The 23,461-nt window shown below is 43.1% G+C and overlaps 1 protein-coding gene across 2 annotated transcripts in view; it reads left to right on the top strand.

The window, feature by feature from the left end:
• The window catches only part of kiaa0586 (KIAA0586 ortholog), a 121,694-nt gene that overhangs the window by 71,547 nt on the left and 26,686 nt on the right, over positions 1-23,461 (top strand). For both annotated transcript variants that reach the window (XM_072689365.1, XM_072689366.1), the window contains exons 19-30: positions 3,236-3,325; positions 5,856-6,043; positions 6,588-6,697; positions 8,013-8,197; positions 8,388-8,559; positions 9,333-9,516; positions 11,448-11,698; positions 11,896-11,972; positions 12,121-12,246; positions 12,987-13,170; positions 16,716-16,855; positions 17,624-17,702. In XM_072689365.1, coding sequence (XP_072545466.1) covers positions 3,236-3,325; positions 5,856-6,043; positions 6,588-6,697; positions 8,013-8,197; positions 8,388-8,559; positions 9,333-9,516; positions 11,448-11,698; positions 11,896-11,972; positions 12,121-12,246; positions 12,987-13,170; positions 16,716-16,855; positions 17,624-17,702 — 1,786 coding nt within the window. The remainder of the gene's footprint in view (positions 1-3,235; positions 3,326-5,855; positions 6,044-6,587; positions 6,698-8,012; positions 8,198-8,387; positions 8,560-9,332; positions 9,517-11,447; positions 11,699-11,895; positions 11,973-12,120; positions 12,247-12,986; positions 13,171-16,715; positions 16,856-17,623; positions 17,703-23,461) is intronic.

Below are 23,461 nucleotides of genomic sequence, written 5' to 3' on the forward strand. Positions count from 1 at the left end.
TCATTTGATGTTTCTTTCGAAACCAAGGAAAGTGTTTATCCTGCTTTTGTAGGAGTAACTGTCTCTTCTGCCCAGGGAAGGCTTTCTACTAGATCTTGGAGCATTGCTGTAAGAACTTGATTGCAACTCCCCAGCTCATTTTTACCCCCAGCATTTACTGGAGCAGCATCATTCCAGAGAACACAGTTCCACTGCTCCACACTATTTCCATCTACCGCACGGCTGCCATTATGCGTAGTGCTAATAGGTTCATGTTTATCTGCTCCAAAGAGTCCTATTCTATTGGCAGTGCTTCTCTACAGGGACTAGACATGCTGTATGCGTGCATTTGCACATTTGCATCAGCTGCTTAAAGCAGCTGAATGCATTCATTAGAAGGGGTGTTCACAAACCTTTGGACATATTTAGTGTATGATGCAAAGTTTGGCTGTAATCAGTAATTGACCATAAGATAGTTGATGTATCCCTAGTTTGGGTTGTTGATGTTGTGAGAAGCTGAGGTTTATATTTGCACATAAGTGCAGCACTACACAATTGTGGAGACACAGATGAGACAAAGTGTGTGTGTGTGAAAGTGGGTTTTACCCAGCTGTGCTGTTAGCAGGCTTGGCTAGCATAGACGGTGTCAGTCTGATCCTCGGCCCAGCCCCGAGGAGGCGTGCTGCTCTGCCAAGGGCACACTTACAGCATGGTTGCCCTCATTCCTCTCAACTCTCTCTCTCCTGCTCTCTCTTTCTCTTTCTACATCAAGCTGCTGCCCATGACTCATCAGCCTGGCAGTCTTCGACCTCACAAGCACTCGTACACACAGACTCACACACGCATACACACACACACACACACACCGAAACAAGCTTTGATTCTTGCACATGCTTTCAGACCTTCCTAACTCTCACCCACCCCCTCCCCTCCTCCCCTCCTCTGCTGTGACCTGTGCTCTGTTGGTCAGAGGGAATTGAATATGACCACACCTCACTAAGCAGGCCAAGATGACACACACACACATACACATAGAGCATACTGAAAAATAGATGAGCGTGTCCTCGGAGGCTTGTCTGTGAGCGCAGTGCTTGGCACTCCGTTTTCCAGAAGGCAGACACACACACATATACACACATGCTGTAATGAAATTTATTTCAACTGTGGCTTTCACGCTTCACATGCCATATTTGCTTTGGATGGAGACCTGATTCATGAAACAGCATAATAATAACTGTACAAGATATTCTCATGTGATATTATATTAGTATTCTCTTATGAATGTAATGTATGTCTTTGTTTGTTGGTGTGTATTTTAGAAACAGTGTGTCTTGGTTACTCTTTCTTAAGTAGTAGCAAACCGCCTGCTGACTGTTTCAGTGATGGGAGTAAGTGTGTGTTGTGTATTTGTGTGTGTGTGTGTGAGAGGAATAGTAATGAATAGTGTAACTCCTGGGTCCACTGCAGCAGGCTGCCTCTGCTCGCTGCTCCGCAGTGCTGTCTGTTTCTGCAGCACACACTCAGTCCCTCTACACACACGCACATGAACATTCAACACATCCTTTGTCTGTGCATCACCGCTCTGTCACACAGCAGTGCACGTGTATCGTCTTCTAATCTAAAACCATGTTCACTGTTGAAGTGTTTGCGGTGTTGGTGTGGCTGCGATTTTTCTCTGTATACGCACAGCATGATACAGGACAGCAGTGATCAGGCGAGTTATTGTTAGCATTGTTAATTATACACCATATGTCCAAATGTTTGTGGACACTCCTTCTAATGAATGCATTCAGCCACTTTAAGTTGCACCCGTTGCTGACACAGATGTACAAATACACACACACACAGCTTGTTCTGTGCCTGTAGAGGAGTATTAAGAATAGAATAAGACTCTCTGTAGCAGATTAACATGAAACTGTTGCCCATTGCCAGGAGTGCAATGGGTATAAAGCCACCCAGCCTTGAGCTGTGGAACTGGGTCCTTTGGAATGATGGTGCCCCATCCAATGCTTTTGGAATGAGGTGAGGTGGAGGTGGGTGAACACCTATGATTTCATAAAATACAATGAATGATCAGATGATTTTATTCACATAGTGTAGCATAGAATTGGTGCATTTAAGTATCATAATTGTCACCAACCCATATTTTGATTTATCTTTACACATCTTAATCATGGACATTTTGACAATGAACACAAGTATGATCAATGCAAGTTGCTGTTGGGCCAAAGACTACATGTTGTATCATCTTCATCATTCGCTTCACCTTCTAATATCTAGAGCGTTGAGGGTTCTACTACCCAGCCTGCAATGAAACAAAAGGCACAGTGCTCATTCCAGTTAACATTAATAAGAAACAACAGCACACAGCACTTTCCTAATGTGTATCCGTATATCTGTTACAGTGAAGACAAGGTATGCAGGCGGACATGATTCTAGATGATAAATGACTACAGTGATATTTCCCATTGTTAGTTGTACTGACTGTTGTATATTCAGTATCCATGTCAACACCAAGAAAATGTCCAGTAGCAGCTTGAGTAAAGTTCTGTCTGTCTGCCCAGCATTCGGCCTGCCGTCAGCCTGTCTGTCTGTCTGTCTGTCTTTCTGCCTGGCTCCGGCTCCAGCTCCGTTTGTTGCACAGTGCACACATGAGTGCAGGAGCTCTCTTTTCTCTCTCTCCGTTGCCATAGAGACGAGGGCGAGCAGGCCGAGACGGTGTGTGTAAACTCCCTGGGGGAAGGACTCGTGATTCTCTCACATACAGGAGCTCACGAGCCAGGACCAGGTCATGACCTTTGCAAACTCGAGAGTGAGGGAGTCCACTCCAAATTAGTGTGTGTGTGTGTGTGTGCGTGTGTGTGTGTGCGTGTGTGTGTGCACGCGCGTGCCTGTCAAGCATGCTTTCACCACTCCTGTAATGCGTGTGAAAAGGAAAAAGCATGGCTGAGGGGAAGAGTAATTGTGTTGTGTGTTAAGTCAGCATTGTGAGGCAGCACGGATTGGTGGAAGCAACATCAGGAGATGATGAGGTGCCGCTGCTGTGATGGAAGCCATTGCGTGATAATGGCTTTTCACGCAGTGCTGTGTTACAACGCGTGGCCAAATGTAATCAACTTGCTTTGGACCATCATCGCTATCTTTAATAATTCATTCTCATATAAAATCATAATCCCCTCGGACTGTTAATGACATGGGGGGGTTACTGTTGATTTTGCACCTTGTTGACCTTCTCCTCTTCTGTACCTTCTCTCAGACTGGAGCAGACACACAGGCGCTTGAAGAGGAGGATGAGGAGGACGATGGCTTCCCTGGAACACATTTCTTGGCAGTTGCAGACATCCAGGTAGACCCAGCTAAAGCCTGTTTCTGCTGTTGGCTTGGTTCCTTGCACTCCAGTACACTTTTAAAAATAGAGGTGCTTCAATTTTGTAATAGAAATTAGTGATGACCAATTTAAAGGTTCTTCACACTCACTTCACATCTCTATTATACAATTCCTCATGGAACCAAAATGGGTTCTTCTTCTGTGGCATTTGGTACTGTCAGTTAACTCCCTTTAGCACTAGCTGGGAAGCCGACATGGGAAGCCAACATGCTCAGGGTAAAGCACAGGGTCCCCCGCTCCATCTCACCAGCTAACAGACATTTGTGCCAGCCTTAGGAGCTTAAGATGTTGCCATCAACCCACCCGGAGAGAGCACAGCCCATTGTGCTCTCTCAGACTACGGCTGCTGATGACCAAGCAGCATGGCCTCAAAGAAGCATTTGAAGCACATTTTTTAAGAGTGTACACAGAGGTCACCCACTTGCTTGTCCAGGGACATGGAGCTGGAACAAATGATTCATACCCAATTTAGAGTTAGACAAAAGTGCAAATACACTTTGGGTTTGACGCCTCCTGCTCAGCCGTTAAGCATTCGTCGCTCCATTAATGAGATTTGCAGAGCCAAAGGGTGAAAGAGAACGGCGCTTTCATTAATTACCAAAAGCATGGAATGGATTAGAAAATATCATTCTGCGGAGGCTGTCGATTTAGGCGATTGGTATTGAAAGGGCGTGGTGAGTGTGTGTGCACAGCCCGTATCCCCCAACCCCTGGCTCAGTTCCGCCCCACCGCTGGCTGGGCTGTTCAGGAATTCCTCTCACATCACAGGCCACTCAAGCATACACACAAAGCCATAAGCCTGCCATATTTACGGCTAACAAGCGACGCAAGCTGCTCGGCATATTGGGTATTAGGCCGATTCCAGCGTGCGGTCGGACAAGGGCAAGCCGTCAGTTAGCACAGAAATAGCATAGCAGTCATTTTACTGAGAGAGGAGAGGAGAACATATCTGTGTTGTTCTCACTGGCTTTTGTAGCTATTGGAGAGGGGGTGTAGATTATGAAAATAAAAGAGAGTTGGGGGGGGGGGGGGGGTTCACACTCAAAATAAGATGAGCTATTCCACATTGCCCCCTTTTGGTTTTGGCATCAAACTGCATGCAAAGAGAAAGCATACTGATCTTATTTCCCAGGGCTGGAGAATAGCTTTGGTGAAACGGAGTATTCTTCCAAGATATTATGAGGGTCAGTTGTTTGCTCATATTCAGAGTATTATATTTTAATGTTGCATATTTGATATTATATCATATCTTCAGAGATCGGACCATTTGATGATAAATTGTGTAGAATACAGTAGAGCCTGTTTCCATTGGTTTGCATATTGTATAGATTTTGTAACCATTTGGCCTCTTAATAGTCAATTTATAGTTCTGGAGAAGCTGTGAGTCACTGAGCGCTTTTTAATGGGTTTTGCTGTTTGTTGGCGTTAAGGGGTTGCTATTAAAAAGTTCATGTTGACTCACTGTCATTATAATCCCGCTTCTCTAGCTGTTTGTGTGTCAGTTAAGGTCAGGACTACTGCTGTAGCGATGTAAACATTGTCCAAACGGAGAAAACCATAAAAGAATTCAAGTGCTATGTGCACGATTGCCTATAATTAAGCTTTTTAAAAATTCCAATTACGGCAGGCACTCACTCTCCCACTCAGTCTTTTAGCTCTCCCAGCTGCCAAATAAAGAGCTCAGCCACTCCAGTCCAGACCCCATCAAACAAGCCCTCTCGCCAAGAGCAGCCAGGGCCACATGCCCACTCCTAAAATGTCATTCCTCTAAGTCTCCAGTGTCTCTGTTCTGACAGGCCTGTTTTCTGATGGAGCCATAAACTTCAAACAGGCTCAATGACTTGCCAGCACTGCCAAGTTTTTTTTTTTTTTTTTGCTCTAGCTCTCTCTCTCTCTCTCTCTCTCTCTCTCTCTCTCTCTCTCTCTCTTTCTCTCTTTCTCTCACTTTCTCTCTCTCTGCCTGCCCTCCCTACTGTTCTCGCTCTCCCTCCCTCCCCTGTATCACTTGCTCTCGCTTGCTTCCCATTATTTCCACCCTCCCTCCCTTTCTCCCTCTCTGGAGCCTGGTCATTGGAAATGAGCTGATTGGTCCAGCTTTACCCAAGGCTGCCTGATTCCAAGCCAGAGGAATCTGCACATAATGCAAACCAGTGGCCAAAGTGTTCAGTGCTAACACATAAAAATTGAAAGAAAAATAACAGAAGACAAATGTCTCCCCGCTTTGCTAAGACAATAATGACTGCTGTGAATTCACACTCTGTCTGACATGTGTTAGCAGTTATCACATCGACCGTATATGCCCTTAGCAGTGTCTGTGAATGGATATCCCATTTGACATTATTTCAGAGAACCAAATCCTGCTTTGCAACAGTTCCTTCTGTAAAGTAGTCAGTCAAGTCAGGAAACGTTGAAACACTGAACTCCGTCATAAAAATCGCTTTCGAAAAGTTTACAGCAATTTCTTGGTCTTTCTTTTGTGTTGAAACAGGAGCCTGAAGTGGATGGAGAAACTCCTGAAGAAGCACCTATAGAGTTAAATGGGTTATCCTCTCCTCCGGCTGCTCTCTACCATGGCCCGGCTTTCCCTGTTGAGCCGGCCCAGACTGGCCCCCTCACTGAGCCCATACTCAGCACCATCCAACAAAGAGAGACTCTGGAGAACAGGCTTGTGGACTGGTGAGGATCTTGTGCTCTGATTCTGTTACAGACTCCACTACATCAACCTCTGGCATGTGTTGCTGATATGTGTCGACAAAATTAAATACTGAAAATCTCCTGAATGATTTTGCATGTGTTACCGAGCATGTCAGTTGTATACACTTGCACAACGTAATAAATTTAATAGGCAACGTACAAGTCATACAAGACATGACAATTATACTGCTATACATACATATACATTTACCAAGCACTTTATTTGGGGCACATGTACACCTAATTATGCATGCACTTATCTAATCAGCCAATCATGGTAGCAGTGCAGTGCATAGACTCATGCAGGCACAGGCCAGCAGCGTCATGTAATGTTCACATCAACCATCAGAATGGGGAAAGTATTTTTGAGCATAAAACCTTAACTGTGACCTTGTCACACAACACAGCATTTGAAATATGCCATAGAATATCTAGAGAAGCTTCTTGGTGAGTCCCGAAAGTCCCAAAAGTCCCGAAACTGTAAGTGCTCAAGTTATTATTGATATATATAATTTTTTTCATGTAGGGTGGAGCAGCAGCTTATGGCAAGAATGATCAGTGGGATGTTCCCTCAGCCAGCCCAGACAGACCCAGCCAACCAACCAGAGCCAGACGACAGTGTGACCTCAGACATAGGTAAACCATGACAGTCCATTTGGGACTCCTGTCATTTTAGAGCTGGACTTGATGGTGGTGCAACAGTTGTGTCACCAGCACTGTCAGATCCCTTCGCATAGCGCTGCCTCTTTCTGTGGTGTTACATCAACCACGGGTGATGAAATAAATCCATCATTTTGCTGTCAGAGATTCCAACAATGTGATTCAAACATCTGGTGTAAACCAACACAATGGAAGAACTACATATAACATGGCTTTTTCCTCACAAGCCTCATAATTTTGATTCATAGTTTGTGCGAATGCAAGCAGTGCATTTATCAAGGCCATCACAGCTCTAGGAGATTGTATTTCCTCATTATAGTGCGATTGCTCTTCTTCATCCCTTCCATTCCGCCTCTCCTTCATTTCACTCTGCTCGCTTTAACTCAGCCCGCTCGCTCTCCCCGCCTCATTAATCCCCCACTCTTGTTTAATAGAAAGATCAATGATGTATCAAATTTGCAGAGGAGGCTACAAGTCTGCGAGCAGCAAACCCTAGTCAGCACATTCAGAGTCTGACTGGACTCTTCCTTGCTAAAACGGCCACCCTGCCGCTTCGACATTACATCACATTGCCTTAGACAGAGGCGGAGAGCTCCCCTGCCAAGAGTGCCACTTCACGATAGGTGCCTTTTTAGTTTTTTAATAGTGCCAGTCGGAAGTGCTGACGGGACACAAATGCTAAGTAGTTTAGGTCAGATGTATAGCAGCTTTCAATTTGCTCTTTTAGAGTTATTTGGCTGCTGATGCACTGGTATGCTTCAGCATATTTTAGAAATATGGCAGAAGGCTGGCCCTGTGCAGCAGTGTTATTTCAGGTACACGTTTCTGGGAACTTTGTCATTGAATTTGAGCAACATTGGCTGCTTTACATGGGGTAAGCATTTTTCTAGCAGTGACTTTGATATGGTAATCATTTTTAAGCCCAGCAAAATCCACATACTAGAGAACAAAAATGCCAGTCTGTCATCAGTATGCTGATTACTTTTTTACAGATGCTCCTTGCACATCTAAAGTGGCACCAACAGAACAGTTCTATGGATAAAAAATAATTTTTTCTTTCTGTATAGTGCAGAAGCATAAAATAACAATTGCCAGTGGACAATAATACATGGTGCAGTGACTTATTGCAAGCAATGAAATTTTGCCAAGGAGAAGCTGTGTTACTCCAAGTAATCATTACAGAAGTCAGGACAGATGGAATTGAAGCTAGAAAAACTCCTTATCGAGGTCGTAATCGCAACCAATCAAGTGCATGATTAGGCTGTCTCTCGTGTGTTTTGCTGCGGGTCAGTTGAGGCGGCGGGAGGAGCAGGGTTGCAGCTGTTTGTGGATGCCGGCGTGCCAGTGGACTCGGAGCTCATCAAGCAGTGTGTGAATGATGTGCTGGTGGAAATCATCACCTTAATGCTGGGCCAAAGAGAAGGCCCCAGAGAACCTGCTGCTCCTGCATCAATGCAGGACACACATGCTCAACAGGTAAAGGAGAATATATATTCTGTATAGACGGCTTTTGTTCATTAAGCCATCTATCTATCTTATTTATTTATTAATGTATGTGTTGCCATCAGGGCTAACAGCCTGGCTGCTGAGTGATGGGATTATAATGATGATAAGTTTTGCAGTGGCACCTGTGTTCTCTGATGGTTTGCTAATGTTGTGCCTCCAGAAAACTCCAGTACCAACGCCAGTGCCAACTCCTGAGCCCAGTGTGAAAGAGAGTTCTCCTGTTCTGAGGAATGTGCTATCTCCAGTCAGCACTCCAGATCTCTCTGAGCAGCCCTCTCCAGTTCAGTCCCCCAGGGACAGACAGCCTGCACAACCTCAGCAAACTTTACCAGGTCTTTAATGAACAAATATTCACTGCACTTGTTTACTGAACTCTTTGGGGGAGACGTCAGCGGAGGTGACGGTTCAAACAGGACTGGGATATGCCATGACGCTCAGCATTGAGGTTGTATTATAGGAAGTTTTGTCCTTCAATAGGAAGCAGTCGCCTTGTTGGTAAAGGTGTAACCAGTCAAAGGCTAAATTCTTACACTGACGCACGAGCAAATTTTGGACACTGCTGTGGCGACAGTCCTGAAGGGCCTTTTGCTTATACTGCTAAAGTTTTCATACTAGAGATAAACCATGGAAACAGAAGTAAAACAGAAACCTCAAACATTGTTGTGGAAATTTTGGAGACAATGTGATCATGCCATTTGCCAAGTTTCAATATAATATCATATTGTTTTTTTAAAACCTGGGTCCTGACTATCAGTTGTCCCAGCTATCACTTGTCTTTTCTCATTCAAGAAAAGAGGAGCCTGGCCTTGTGCGAGTAGAAATAGCTGTCTGGGGCTGTTGCCAGAACAGCTCCAAAGTGGACAGGCTTTTCTCTAGACATTTCATTCTGTAATTAATCTTAAGACTTTATAGATTATTCAGCTTTTTTAGACTATGAAGTTATCTAGAACACATTATGAGAAGGCTGAAGTGAAGTATGGACATGTCCTTTAGAACTAAAGGGGTGATCAGCCTTTTCTTTCTTTGTACATGGACAAGATGGGAACTGTTTATTCACAATAGCTCAGACCTAGTTACTTATTGTCCTACACTGCCCTTGTTTCAGAACCAGAGAAGGCTCCAGTGGGGACGCCTGCCAGCACGCCACTTTCCTCCCCCCTCAGAATTGCGACACCATCTCCCCCTCCAGAGCTGGCAGGCCTGCATAACCACCCATGGGGAAACGCAGAGCTTCCTCTGAAGGAGGAGGAGCCACACAGTGAGGAAGAGGAGATGCAACCACCACCACTGTAAGTCTTTCTCTCACAGTTCCACTCTGGCTTTTTGCCCATCAGTACGATTAAAGGCTGCCCCGATGCTTCAAAATGATGTTTACTGCTTGATGCCATATTTCACAAGTGGACACAAATAGCAGTAGTGGTGGCCTGAATGAGGAGATGCTTACAGTGCTGGAATAAATTGTCACAGAATGCTTTCGGAGCATATAGTGAAAATCATCAGTGCTTAAGGAACATTTAAAGTTCATCCTGCACAATTCGGATGTACTGTACCGCAATGTATGGGAATGTGAGTTTTTTGGCTCTGCTGCGCCTATTCCAGTTACATATTACCATATTCCATATTCCATTGTGTAGTATTGTGATCGTGAAAGTATTGTGGTATTACTTTCTTCCACACAACACTCCTGACAGGCATAGATGCAAAGAAAGTATTATGTTATGCACCAAGAATGCATATGTGATGGTTAATAACTACAGTAAATGCAGGCCTTGAAATACTAGGGAGTTAAGCTTCCATTTAATAGTTAAAGGTTAAAAGACTGGGAGTACTATGGCATCAGGATGTTTTACTGTTCTCTTAAAATTAGCAAATATAAGATCACAGAATGGGCATTTGAAAGGTACATGCATACACATCTATTGGACAAAAATGCACAGTGAAAATCATTGTGAAACCACATTGCCCCCTGCTGGCAATATTAAGAGGCACCTTATTTTCATTCGTTAGGCTTGAGCTGACTGGTATTTGAGAACTACATTACATCACTATGTTCAGGACACCTGGTCTAATTAGGTACCAGTTAAATCAGGACATTCAGTATTACTGTATCAGTATGAATTATGTGGTTCAGATAAAAATATATTTTTAAAACATATGTTTCAAAAGAACGTAACACTGTATGTCCAAATGTTTGTGGACACCACTTCAAATAAATGCATTCAGCTACTTTAAGTTGCACCCATTGCTGCTCATCTCGTCCCTGCAGAGAAGTATTGTCAACAGATTAGGACTCTCTGAAGAAGATAAACATGAACCTATTGACACCATGTTTAATGTCAGGTGTGACCTAGAGGAGTATAAAGCTCCCCAGTATTGAGCTGTGGAGCAGTGGTACTGTGTCCTCTGGAATGTTGGTTGGTGCTCCATTCAATACTTTTGGAATGAGCCTGGTATGAGGTGGGGTAGTTATCTTCCAGCATCCTGCGCCCACTAAGCTCTTGTTGCTGAATGCAATTAAATCCTTACAGCAGTGCTCCAAAATTTAGTAGAAGGCTCTTCATGGACAGTAGAGACAGTTACTCCAACTAGAGCAGGATACACTCATTATTATTTTTATTATTTTAAACCTTTCATTTTGGAAGAAACAATTAATGCACAGGTGTCCCGATACTTTTATCTATGAAGTGTATCTGCAAGTAGTGTAATTCCTTACCCTCCTCACTCCTCTAATGCCTACATAAGTATGCTAGTCTACAGCGGAGTGAGATACCACAGTACTGTAATACTGTAAAGCCTGTGTTCCTTGATCAGTACAGAGTTTTATTCTGGACTTGACTTACCACCCATTCTTATACCTACTGTGGGTTTTTATTCCCACAGTATTTTTTTCCTTAAAGGTATCTTAATGGTGTAAACAAAAGGCTAGCTGTAGAATCCAGAAATTACAAGTTTGGGTTGTCTTTCTTATATTTTTTACTATATTGCTAAGAAGGACATATAACTTGTAATTTCATTTCAAGTCATTTTACATTTTCTATTGGTCCATTCATCATGCAACTCTGCAGCAATGTAAAGACCAGCTGCCAGATTCAATCTTTGTAAAAACAAACTGAAAAACAAGAATAGTGATAAATTTTTCTACAGGTTTTTGTGTGACAGTAAACACTATGCTCTTACTGTTCTCTCACTCTTTCTTTTTTTTCTCCTTTTTTCTACCAAGAAATGTGCTGTCAGTAGCGCGTGAAGAGGAGGAAGAGACTGATATACCCCCATCAACTCCAGTTCTATCCAAACCCCCGAGTCCTCCAGCTCCAGCAGCAGAGGAGGTTGCCCCTGCTCCTCCAGAGTCTCCATCTGTAGAGGAGAGCAGCTCACGCATCAGCCCTTCCCTCACTGAGACAGAGACTGCAGCCAGACACATCTCTGAGGGAGAGCTGCTGCTCAGTTGTGGCCAGATGGCTGCAGTCAGAGGTACTAGCCAGCCTGTCAGACACACACACACACACAGGGGTCCGTCCAGGTGGATGATTTCAATTCCAGTCACGTCATTACACAGTGAACTGCTGCACTACACATTGCTGCACTAGTCAGTTCAGTAGAAGATACATGCATAAACAAGCTGCCACTGCTTCAGCATGTTTAAATGCCCCCTCATATTTTATCTGCAGGTTTGGAGGAAGAGGGCTTCACTGTGCCCCACCTGATGACCAGCTTCAATAGCTCACTACATGGAGTCCAGGATATGGTGAATATCTCTCCTCATATGCGCCAGAATGGAAAGCCAGTGTACATGGACTGATATAAACATCTAATAAGTCTAGTCTGAGTGACCAGTGCTTTTTCCTGGCTATACAGATTTGTTGTGATTGAATGTGTGATATTGTACTTGTCAGGACTACGATCCCCCGAGTGAAGGTCAGGTGATTAGAAGGCTTCTTGTTCCTTCCCACCATGACCCAATCCTCTCACTACTGGCCAGGATGGAACAGGGCCTAGTCAGCCAGTCACAGCACCCGGAGGTATGACTATCACATTACCTGCTTCAAGAGATGTTGTTTGCATTGTACCATCATGCAATGGTGGAAAATGTGTCATTCTGGAGGGTTTTGATCACTAAATTGATCATGTAAGCAAATAGCAGGGTTCTTTAATTCCAGTCCTGGAGAGTCTAGCAGAGTTTGCTTTGGTTTCCCACACATCTAGTACTTCCTAGCTAACTGGGTGTGTTTGATCAGGGAAGTCAGCACTCTGTGCTGGAGCCTGGCCCACCAGGACTGAACAGCCCTAATTTAGAGATGTACTGATTATAAAAACTGTATGCTAATAAGTAATATTCTGTAACACATAAGTAACACATCTGCTTATAGTTATACATAAACGTGTATAAAGTGTCAAAATTCGGACTAAACCCTTTTGGATCAGCATTACAGACAAATGTAACTGAGTCTAACCACACACGTGTCCAAATATCCATTTTAGGGGTTATCAGATTTCTCAGATCATTGTCTATTCATAATTTCAACCAGTCCTGATGCAACTGTCTTTAATTTTGGCCATGAGGATCTGATCAAACTGACCTACATATTACACAGCTTTGGTCAGTTTTTCTGACACCATTTTGTACCAAACAGTACCCCCAGTTAGCACTAGGGGGCACTGGCACCGCATGCTTAAATTTAAGGACTTCTGTAGCAGAAAGACGAGTATTAAAAGTTGTGCTGCATTGTGCTTTAAGTGTGAAGTGTTTGTGTTTTGTCAGAGATCATGGGATGAGGACAGCATCGGGGAGGTGAGTGAGGGCCAGCGGCCACTTTTGACTGCAGCACAGGAGAAAGTGGTGATTGGACACTCTCTGAAACATCAGCAGCCCACCCAGCCCGCTGCAGAGCAGAGTCCACACGCAACCTTGACCTCACCTGGACAACTGCTTGTTCAGCACACAGGTACATACACGCACATACATTTACACAATGGCGGAACTATATGGACAGAATACCATATTGCAATTATACCGCTACATATTGTGATTGCAAGACGTCGTGTAACACTAGTAAACCTTTAATTTCACACAAAAGAAAGACCATCCTACATTATTTTGACCACAGTTGTTGTGTTTTTTGAGTCAGTTGACTTATGATTAATTAAAATACATCTGTGATGTGTGGGCTTGTTTGCACATTACATAGGACAATATTGCAGTAGCAATTGTCAAACTAGATATTATACAACCCTCATGTTCACATAATATTAAGTATAGGGCCATTCTCAGGTGTCCTTCAGGATATTTGAACTAAATGAGTCTCTACCGTCCAGGAAATGTTTCCCACTAGGTTTTGGAGCATTGCTGTGAGGATTTGATTGCGTTCAGTAATGAGACATTTAGTGAGGTCAGAATCTCATCCTCAACTCTCCAACTCATCCCAGAAATACTTTATTTAGCACCATCATTTCAGAGAGCACAGTTCCACTGCTCCACAGCTTAACACTGGTGGGCTTTATACCCCACTAGCCCATGCCTGGCATTGAGCATGTTGCCAGTAGGTTCATGTTTGTCTGCTCCAGAGATTTCTATTCTGTTGGCAGTGCTTTCCTACAGGGACTAGACAAGCTGTGTGTGTGTGCATTTGCATGCCCATATCAGCAGTGTAACTGACTAACATTACATAATAGCTTAACATCTTTAGAATGTCCTGGTCACATTCAACCCTGTAGCTTTTTCACATTTTGAGTGTGATAGGCTTAAATGGTTCTTACAGGGTTAAATGCCTGATCACAAAGAGCACTCATACCTGAGAATGGCACATAGATTCTTCATACTCAATCATGGAAAGTATAATAATAATTTATGCTTATTAAATATCCATGACTTATTGTGGTGGAAAAGAAGGGGAGTATGAGGCATGCCTTTGTGTGGCTTACCACACACAAATCTGTAAATTTCTCCTCACGTTTTATGGTGTTATTCCTGCCACCATGCCTTGTGTTTGTAGAGTTTGTGGCTGCCTCTGGGTGGCCGTCTGTACCTGCTGCCAGGTGTTTGTGGCCCTCTCTGGACCTGGCTCTAATGGGGCATGCCTCACACTAGGCGTGTTATATGTAGAGAGGGAATAGAGATGTTTGTGCTGCTGTGTGTGCTTGGGACATAGAGAGAGAGAGAGAGAAAGTGAGAGAGAAAGTGAGAGTGTGTAGGGCTGAGCAGGGGCTGGCCCAGGGGAAGCAAGCCTGTCTGGATAGTTCATCAGGATGCAGGCTGAGGGAGCACAGCGGAAAAGAGCCCCACTCTCAGCGTTCTCTTACAGCCCCGTGTGAACATTAGCCAACCACAACCTCCTCCGGCTGCACACTCTCTGCTAACGTTTCTTTCATAAGCCCCGACTCCACGTGTGTCATCAACCAGAAATAAAGGGGGAATTCACAGATGAATAAGGGTGGTATGTGTTTAGTTGACAACCTTTTCAGGGTCAATATTTGTAACATATGAAGTTTCTGTAATTTGCTACATAAAATTACAGTTTGAGCTTTGCCTTCTTGTGGTCTTTCGGTTTCTTCATCGCACAGTACAAAGAGTGCAGTCTGTAAGTGTGTTTGTGTGGGAAACTTGCCTTCATGCTATCAGTATTCCTAAGCTCACTTCATTTGGGTCTTGGACAGTACATGTAAGTTATGAGTGCAGTGCAACAGATCGCTCATAGTGGATTCCTAGCCTCTTCCTGTGTTGGCCTAAACCAATATTTACCTTAGGTTGAAGCAGCTCAACTCATGGCAAAAAGACCCTCAATGTTGCTTAGAGACCAGCTCTGCCAAACACAGAAAAAACACACTCAAGCAGCACAGACAAGAGTGTGTTATTAAAAGAGAGAGAATTTAAAGCTATTTTGCTTTTCTCTTAACTGCAGTAACATGTGTCCTTATTGTAACTGGGCCTAAATGAGGCTGAACATCTACCCTGTACCTTCCCTCACTGGCCATTTTATCAGTTGTAGGTTTAAAATGACTGATCTGTTACTGCATCTCCACCCTGTCCATCAATGGAAAGGCACTGCCAAGTGATACCAGCTGCTGTTCACTTAATCTAATATTTGATATTGTTTGGAATAAAAATGAAATGGTTTGTGTATCTTGTTATTATTTGATTGTTGTCTTGAGCATGTGAACAATAGAACAGTGGAAAATGCACATATTGTGTGCATATAAAGTAAATGCGCCGAACCCTATAAGAACACCCCTCTCAGCAGATTGCTAACAGGCTCCTCCAATATAGGTCATGCTTGTGACCAGCTGTGGCAACAAATCGATGCCATAAGCAACAAAAAAATAGCCTGAAGTGACTAATACCATAAAATGGAAGATGGAAGTACACAGTTCACTACCATTGGCCTTGTGTCCATGTCTGCTGGGATAGTTTGGAGCTAGGCATAAACCAGTCCTTATTATATGTCACAATAGTTCGGAAATAATTATCCTCCAAGCACTGGGTATGCTAATGAAGAGAAGAAACACCATTCAAACATACCACTGGCCTCATAGAGACATGCGAGTCAAGGAAATGGTTGTAGAGAGATATTATTAAGAAACATGGGCATGAATTAGGTTAAACATAGGAGGGTTAATTGTTTGCCCTACTGGAATTGTAGTCGATTAGTTCAAATGTCACATAGTCTTTTGTAACATTTATATGTTTTGTTTATCAAAGCTCATACAGTAGCTGTGCTGCTAACTGAACTTGGCATGCGTTAGTTCAGGTTCAGTTGAGGCAGGCTGTGTATGTTTACTCTTAAAAACAGCACCGCTTGTTCCTCTCAGTAAAGCTCATAACCTAAACAAAATGCTGCTGCCGCCAGCCGTCTTTTCTGATATTTTCTAATTACTTATGAAAAATTATTAATTTGCATGCTTAAATAATAATAATCATAATAATAACAAATTAAGTCAAAATAAAAGTTTTATTTAGAACAAAAGAAAAAAAGAAAAACACGATGACTTCAGCCGAACGTCCTGCTGTGCTGGCATTTTTGCGTGCCTTAAGAAACCAACATGACTAAATGATGCTGTGACTAAACGTACATGACCAATTGCCACCCTGGATTTCTTTCTTAAACCCCTCCTACCAAAACTATTCCAAAATGCGTGTCCAAATGTAAGGATTTGGACACATGATAAGGATGATAAGCTGACGATCAGCGACGTGCCATTAAATTACAAAAAATTTCATTCTCCCCTACACGTCCTTAGGTTGCCAGGTGCTCACAATATAAACATAAACTATGTAGAAAAAGATCTCTGCCTGATCAGGAATGTGTAGATGTTTCAGGATATCACCACATCAGTGTAAAACAGCCCCATGCCAGCAGATCTTTTCCTTGTTTATACTTTTACTGTTTGTCAGAGCATGCCTTTAATGATATTTCAATCTAATGCAGTCCCCATGGCTGTTCTGCTCTGACTGCATTTAATGTAACTGATGTGTTGGTGTTTCCATGGCAACCAGGTGCTGCGAAGGTTGCAGCAGGTGAGGACAGTGGGCTGTCAATCAACTTCAGACCATCAGAGGAACACACAGAAACTCCACATGCTCTTCACTCGTTTACTGCATCTTCCCCTCAGCCAGAAGACGCAACACACCAGCAGGCATGTAGCTCATTCTCTTTCCTGACTGTGTGCTGATGCCACTCTACAGACAGATGATTCTTGTTGGTATAGCATTGTGTCCTCGTCAAGGTGGGGAAATCAACCCCAGTTTGCCATGTGAATGTCAGAGGTGCATCACACTGCAGTCTTAATTCAACTTTACTGATGCATATCTTATCAAATATGATAATGAATAATGAAGAGGATTTTAAATCTAAAAACTAACATGACCTCCCAAAGTGTTGAGCTTTTAACTTTTTTTAAAAGAGTGCCCAGCAGCATGTTTCTTGTTGCAAAACAGTGTCACATTCCTCCATGTGGTTCCTTATATAACATTTAAAGAGACATGATCAATAATTTTCTGAGTTCTCCAGATTTCCCCAAATCCACTGAACCTTAATATTAGCTTTTATAATAACCACACATCATGTCTTTAGAGCCATAGAGTGCGTCTGTGTGTGTGCGCGAGAGACCAGACCAGGACATGCTTCCTCCACCCGTTCCTCTTTTCTCTTAATCACAAAGACAAAGTGGTTTGTTGAAGTGTGTGCTAATACACACACACACGCATGGTGCGTTCATTAAGCAGGGATTCCTCTTTTAGGTGTGTGAGGATTACCCCTGACTGAGGGTAAAACTGAAACAGCGTGTTTGCAGTTCTACCCTGCGCTCCTGTTCCTTTGTTCCACTGTAATCCGGTTTGAATACAGTGTGTGTGCTGGTAACCCTCTTCTTACATCTCCTTTCATCTCTTCTGTTCTGATTTAGACTGCTAAGGCTCCACAGACACAGGTCCACAGGCCTGCTCCAATTCTGGTGAAGCAATACCAACACAAAGAGGAGCCAGGTACCCTTTTCCCAGTACACACACACACACACACACACACACACACACACACACACACAGTGGACGTCATGGCCAAATGATCCACTTCATGTACTAGAAAAAACTGGAAGTACAATGTATCCCTTTTACAGTCATGTGAAAAAATTAAGACGTGTATTAACATACACTATGTGGACAAAAGTATTGGGACATCTGCTCATTCATCATTCGTTTCTTCTGAAGTCAAGGGTATTAAAAAAAGTTTATTCTCCTCGTGTTTTAGGAACTATTAGGTTCTATTCCATTGGCAATACTTCTCTGCAGGAACTTGACAAGCTGTGTGTGTGCATTTGTACATCTGTGTCAACAATGGATGGACAGGGAGTCTACAAACATTAGGACATATAGAGTACTCAAACATGATGATGGTATGAAGGTGGCTGATTACCTAATTGTTCTGAGATCTTTTTAAATCTCTTCCCAGACTCATATGCATCTACAACCTTCTTTCATGGGGTGTCTTACTGTTTTTTACATGACTGCGTAGGTGCTATTTTACTGTTCACCACAATTATGGCATATTATGACATATTATTATGCCTGAGCCAATAACAGCCATTTGGACAATGGCAGTGTATGATGAATGGAGGTGAAGCAACAAATACTCAAAACAGTAAATGAGTATAATTTACAGTATTTACTGTATAGAAAATTACAGTGAATGTGTTCCCTGAATAATACATGCCGGGTAACGCCGACTCATGCACACACACACACACACGCGCGCGCGCACACATCTGCTTTCTGCTGAGCTTTCATAAACATGTTGCTGATTAAGTATGTGGTGACTCATCTTATCAGCTATGTGCTGGATCTGGACTGACACCTCATGAGCTATTCTCACTGTAACTGGCTCCAATCAAAGGCGCATTAGTACAAGCTCTAACAGCCCTAGCCAATGTTTCCCTTCCCTCAGTGCCACAAAACACTGTCCTTTTTGGCAGACCTCGCATAGAAAGAATGCACAGCTCCTTTCACAGCCAGTAGATGGCAGTGTGTCTGTGTGCCTGCAGCTTACCCACTCTTTTTTTTGTCTTCTTTCTAAGGTCAGTGTTGTCACTGTGGTCCACATTGTCCAGTTGTATTTCAGTTGTGTTATCCCTGCTGGACCTGTGGCCAGCCCTGTAAAACTCATTCAGGTGTGTGTCGTGGATGCCTGATGCAGTCTACACCCTAGCAACAGCAGCTTCGTGGATGGTGTTAGAGATGCAGTCAGTTAGCATGAAGAGGGGGAGTGACCAGAGGGATAGGTGTGAATAAATAAACACAGCTCACACTGACATGCTGGAGGTGGAGGTCCCTGGGTGCGTGCCAGGAGCAGCTGATGTTGTTTTGGGCCTGTGGTTTTTGAATTAGTCAAAGAAATGCACGTGTTCGTCTGTGGAGAGAGAGAGAGAGGGAGAGAGAAAGCGCAGTGTTCTACACAGGGCATTCTTGAACAGACAGGGCCTTAGTGAGTGAGTGAATTGGTTAATGTGAGTGAATGTCTAAGTGAATGTGAATGAGTAAATTAATTAATGAATGTGATTGAATTAATGAATAAGTGAATGAACAGAGGGTATGCACATGCCATCACAGGTAGAAGGAGTCACTGTGGCCACGCTTACTGAGTGGCAAAAAGACACTCCTAAGACCATTCACTCACATTGCTGTCAAGTCCAACTGCCCCCAACTTATGCAGATAGTCACTTGTTTTGTTCATTTTTCCTAATAAACGCTGCAGCCCAGCTGCAAATTGTTTTACCCCTGGATCCAATAAAAGAGGGCATGTTCCAGCGGGAACATGATGTCAATGCATACCCTCTATTAGTAAATATGAGTAAATTATTAAATATCTAAGTGAATATGTGAGTGAATTGGTGAAAATGTGAGGAGGTAAGTGAATGTGTGAGTGAATGAGCCGATATGTAAATTGGAGAGATCTGAATGAGTGAATATGTGAGTGGGTGTGTGTGAATGAGTGAGTGAATGATTGAATGAGTAAGTGATGATTGAGTGAGTGGGTTGATATGAGTGAAAATATAGCTTTTACTGTCACTTTACAAATCCAAATTGGGCCAAGATACAGCATGCCCCCCCTCATTGTTTCCCATCTCTTCCACCTTTCTATTCACTGTCTTTAAAATACTACCTCATCAGTCTGCTTATTCACTCACACCACCTTTTCTTTCACCTTTTTCCTCAGTTTAGCCCCGCTGTCACTCTCCTCTGCCAAACCACTCTCACCCTCTTGTGAGTCTGACATTTAGCTGTGTAAATGTGCTATCATTGGAGTGTATTCACATGACTGATGTGGTGCGACCTGCTTTGCCAGATTAGTTGGCGATGAAGGCCAGCGTGTGCCAGTGGCACAATGGATGTGATTAATTCACTACCGTCTGCCTATATGGGAGTCTTTCTGAATGTCAGAGCGCTCTGTGTGTCGCCGCATTGGCTCCAAGGTTTTTTTCCCTCTCTCTTTCAGAGTAATTTGACTCACCAGTGAAAATGGCAGGAAGACCAGACTTCCACCTGCATTTCAATGCCTCCATTTATTTTTCTATAGCCTTTTGGTCTTCTCCAGTGGCGAGTGAGGGAGTGCTTGCTCCCACTAAAGCCATCAAGGGCACATGCAGTTCTATTGTAACTCTCAAGATTAGATTTCCACTCAATTACCCTGATGCTCTGGACAGACAATGAAGATAACCATGATAAGTGCTATATATATGCTTCCACAAAGAGTCGGCTGTTACGTCAGATCATTTGCAACTTGTTTTCCATAGCCTTGGTCACACAGAGCAGGGCATCTGGTTTTATTTGCTGGACTGCACTGTCCATAGCCTGAAGCCTTCACAAATTTCACGCTTCTGCGCCGTACTGTAAATACGTGTGCTTGAACCTGTTTAGTCACGCACCCTGTCCAGACAAAAGCCTCTCAGACAAACGCAGCCTGTGTGCGAGCAATCTGCTCTTCTGCCTATTCTACAGATGGGACGATTGTGTCCTTTAAGAAAGGCTACAGTGTGCCGCCGTGTGCTCCAATCAATGCAGACATAATTTGGCCAGTGTGTGCCAGTTACCCAGCTGCGCTCTCAGATAGCTATCTCTCTATTTACCGCTTGGACAGAGGGAGTGTATAGAATGGCCCCTCTGTTCAGGCCCAGGAGGTCGTTTCGCATCAGAGAGAAAAAGTACATTTAAAGGTGCTTATATAACTACTCTGGACATGGCTGGAGGATGTGCTCACACAATCCATGAGTAGAGCATGTTTTTTTTGTGAGATCGGTGTTTGTGTTTATGAAGAAGTTTTATACTGCTTCACAAAATGCTGATCTTCTATGCTAACTAATCTGACAAGTGGATTGCCTCCTAACGGAATGTGATTATGGGATCATGGATCTTGTGAATCCTCTTAATGTGCTAAAAACGATTAATCTTTGAAGGACCATTAGTCAAGATTCATGAAACAGTGCCCTCTGGTGGTAAAGTGATGAACACAACAACCCTGGAACGTTTTGTTTTTCCAATTTAGATTTTCCTTCCATTGACCACTATGAGCGCAAAGCTATAAAGTCTCTTTTTCTTACGCTTTATATGCTTTATATGCATATAAAGCGTAAGAAAAAGATTTATATACGCTTTATATGCAATGTTTTTACATACCTGTACAGGGGGAATGTCGCTAATTCTGTGTCCACTTCATCCATGCACATGTAATAATTCTCTCCATTTTGGAAAAGCACTTCCAATGTTGATTCATGTTTCACCAAGTTTATTGTTGTTTTTCTGCCCCAAGCAATTCAGAGCTCTTACTGGATTCCTCCACATTTTTCTAGCCATACATACAAAGATGGGTGTGGAGTAATGAGGCACTGGGGAGGTGGTGGTGGAGGAATGGGGCGTTGAGATGTGTCTCACAAAGTGACTGACAGGAGGTCAGGGTAAACACAGACTAGGATCCAGTTCTCAGACACATAATGCGCAAGTGCTGATGTCATTGCTAAAATAACTTTTATTATTTTCTATATATTTTACAGTTTTGAATTAGTACGAAAATGAATATAAATTTGGCTAATGGTTTGAACTTGTGCAGCAAAATAAGTTGAGACACATTAGTGTGGTTTACAAATTGTAACACAATTGAGTACCGGTTTATCTCCTACCATGGCTGATGTATGCTTTGTTTACACAATACTGTAAAGCATGCTTAAGCTAATTGCTCAGATGATTTATATGTGCAATGTCTGTATTGAAAGGATTGGATTTTTCAGACCGTAATTGAGAAACTGCCTGGGTTCCTAAATGGTCATCAGTGGAGTACAGAGCTGCTCTGTGTGAAATATGGATGTATGTGTGGGGAACAGGAAAGGGGAGGGGGATTTTACAAACACACAGACTCCCTCTCATACACATTCACAGGCACACAAACACTCTCAGATTCACAGTTCTCCTCTGAGTTCTCCTCTGTAGGGCCACCGGGTTGTTTTCCAAGCTGCAGCCATGAGTTCAGCATTAATGTCAATAGTGCTGATGAGCTGGGTGTGCCTTGTGTCTTCATTTGGCCCTCTGTGACCCTGCTAGTGATGCACCAGTGCTTGGCCCCAGTGCTCTTCGCAGTTGCTACAGCTTGCCTCAGCAAAATTTCTACACAGTAACTCCACTCTGCTGAGACTTTCCCTGATAATATTACAGATTACTTTCTTTTTGTCAGATTCTGCAAATTTACCAGCATGTTTTTAGCTATGAGACTACTGGAAACCTAAGACATTGGTTCTCAGACCATTCTTCAGGACAATGAGACATGCAAAATTTTTGTTCCTCCAACCTCAACTAACACTGCATAGGCTAGAGCGAAACTGTGGACCATCTGGTGGTCCCTGAGTACTGGTTTCAGAACTGTGCTTCTGTATCCCAGAGATTTTACCTTACAGCAAACATAAAGTGAAAAGTAAGCATGAAACGAAAAGTGAAAACATGCCGGCCTCTGTGTTTGTAACACCCTCCGACACTGAGGTGACTCAGTAGAGGGGACATTTCTGGCTGTTTTTGCTCAGCTTGCGTCGACTGCGTGAAGCGTTCTCGTGTTTCTCCGTCAGCAGCAGTCTTACACAAACACAGGAGGCCCAAGCTGAGACCGTGTGAGACAGCACAAGGCTCCTCTCAGGGAGGTCCTTTTAAACAAAGATGAGAGCTGATTATTTACACAGTCCAAACTAGATGTCAGTTTGCTAGTTTGTGGCGAAAGATGGACAATTTAAGTACTTTTGTTTAAACAACTCTACTGTGCTTCTTGTCTGGATTGCTGTCCTTTTGATGAAATTGGAAACAGATAAGTTGTGCCTTTGACTTAAGTAAAATACATAGAGTATGGCTGCGCTATTGAACATGGTTTTTATGCAATATCAGGGTGTAACAGTGCATCTGAGCATCCAGATGTCATTGTGGAGATTTGACGATACATTATGATGAGGCTTTTTATTATGATATTTAATTGCATGGTTTACTACCGCAGTTTACACACAACCAGCACTAATCAATAACTCACTCCATCATGGCCATGTGATGTGTGTTTTTACAACTCATGTGCTAAAAACTAGAGGTGTCCCAAAACAGTTTCTTAGTCCTGCCGATCCAATTTGAGATCATTAACGCTATGTATTGACTGATACCAGTCCTATTCAATCATTGTGTTTAAATACATTGTATGTCCAACTGTTTGTGGACACCCCTTCTAATGAAGC

The sequence above is a fragment of the Salminus brasiliensis genome, chromosome 10 (assembly GCF_030463535.1).
Source record: "Salminus brasiliensis chromosome 10, fSalBra1.hap2, whole genome shotgun sequence".
Classification (NCBI taxonomy): Eukaryota; Metazoa; Chordata; class Actinopteri; order Characiformes; family Bryconidae; genus Salminus; species Salminus brasiliensis.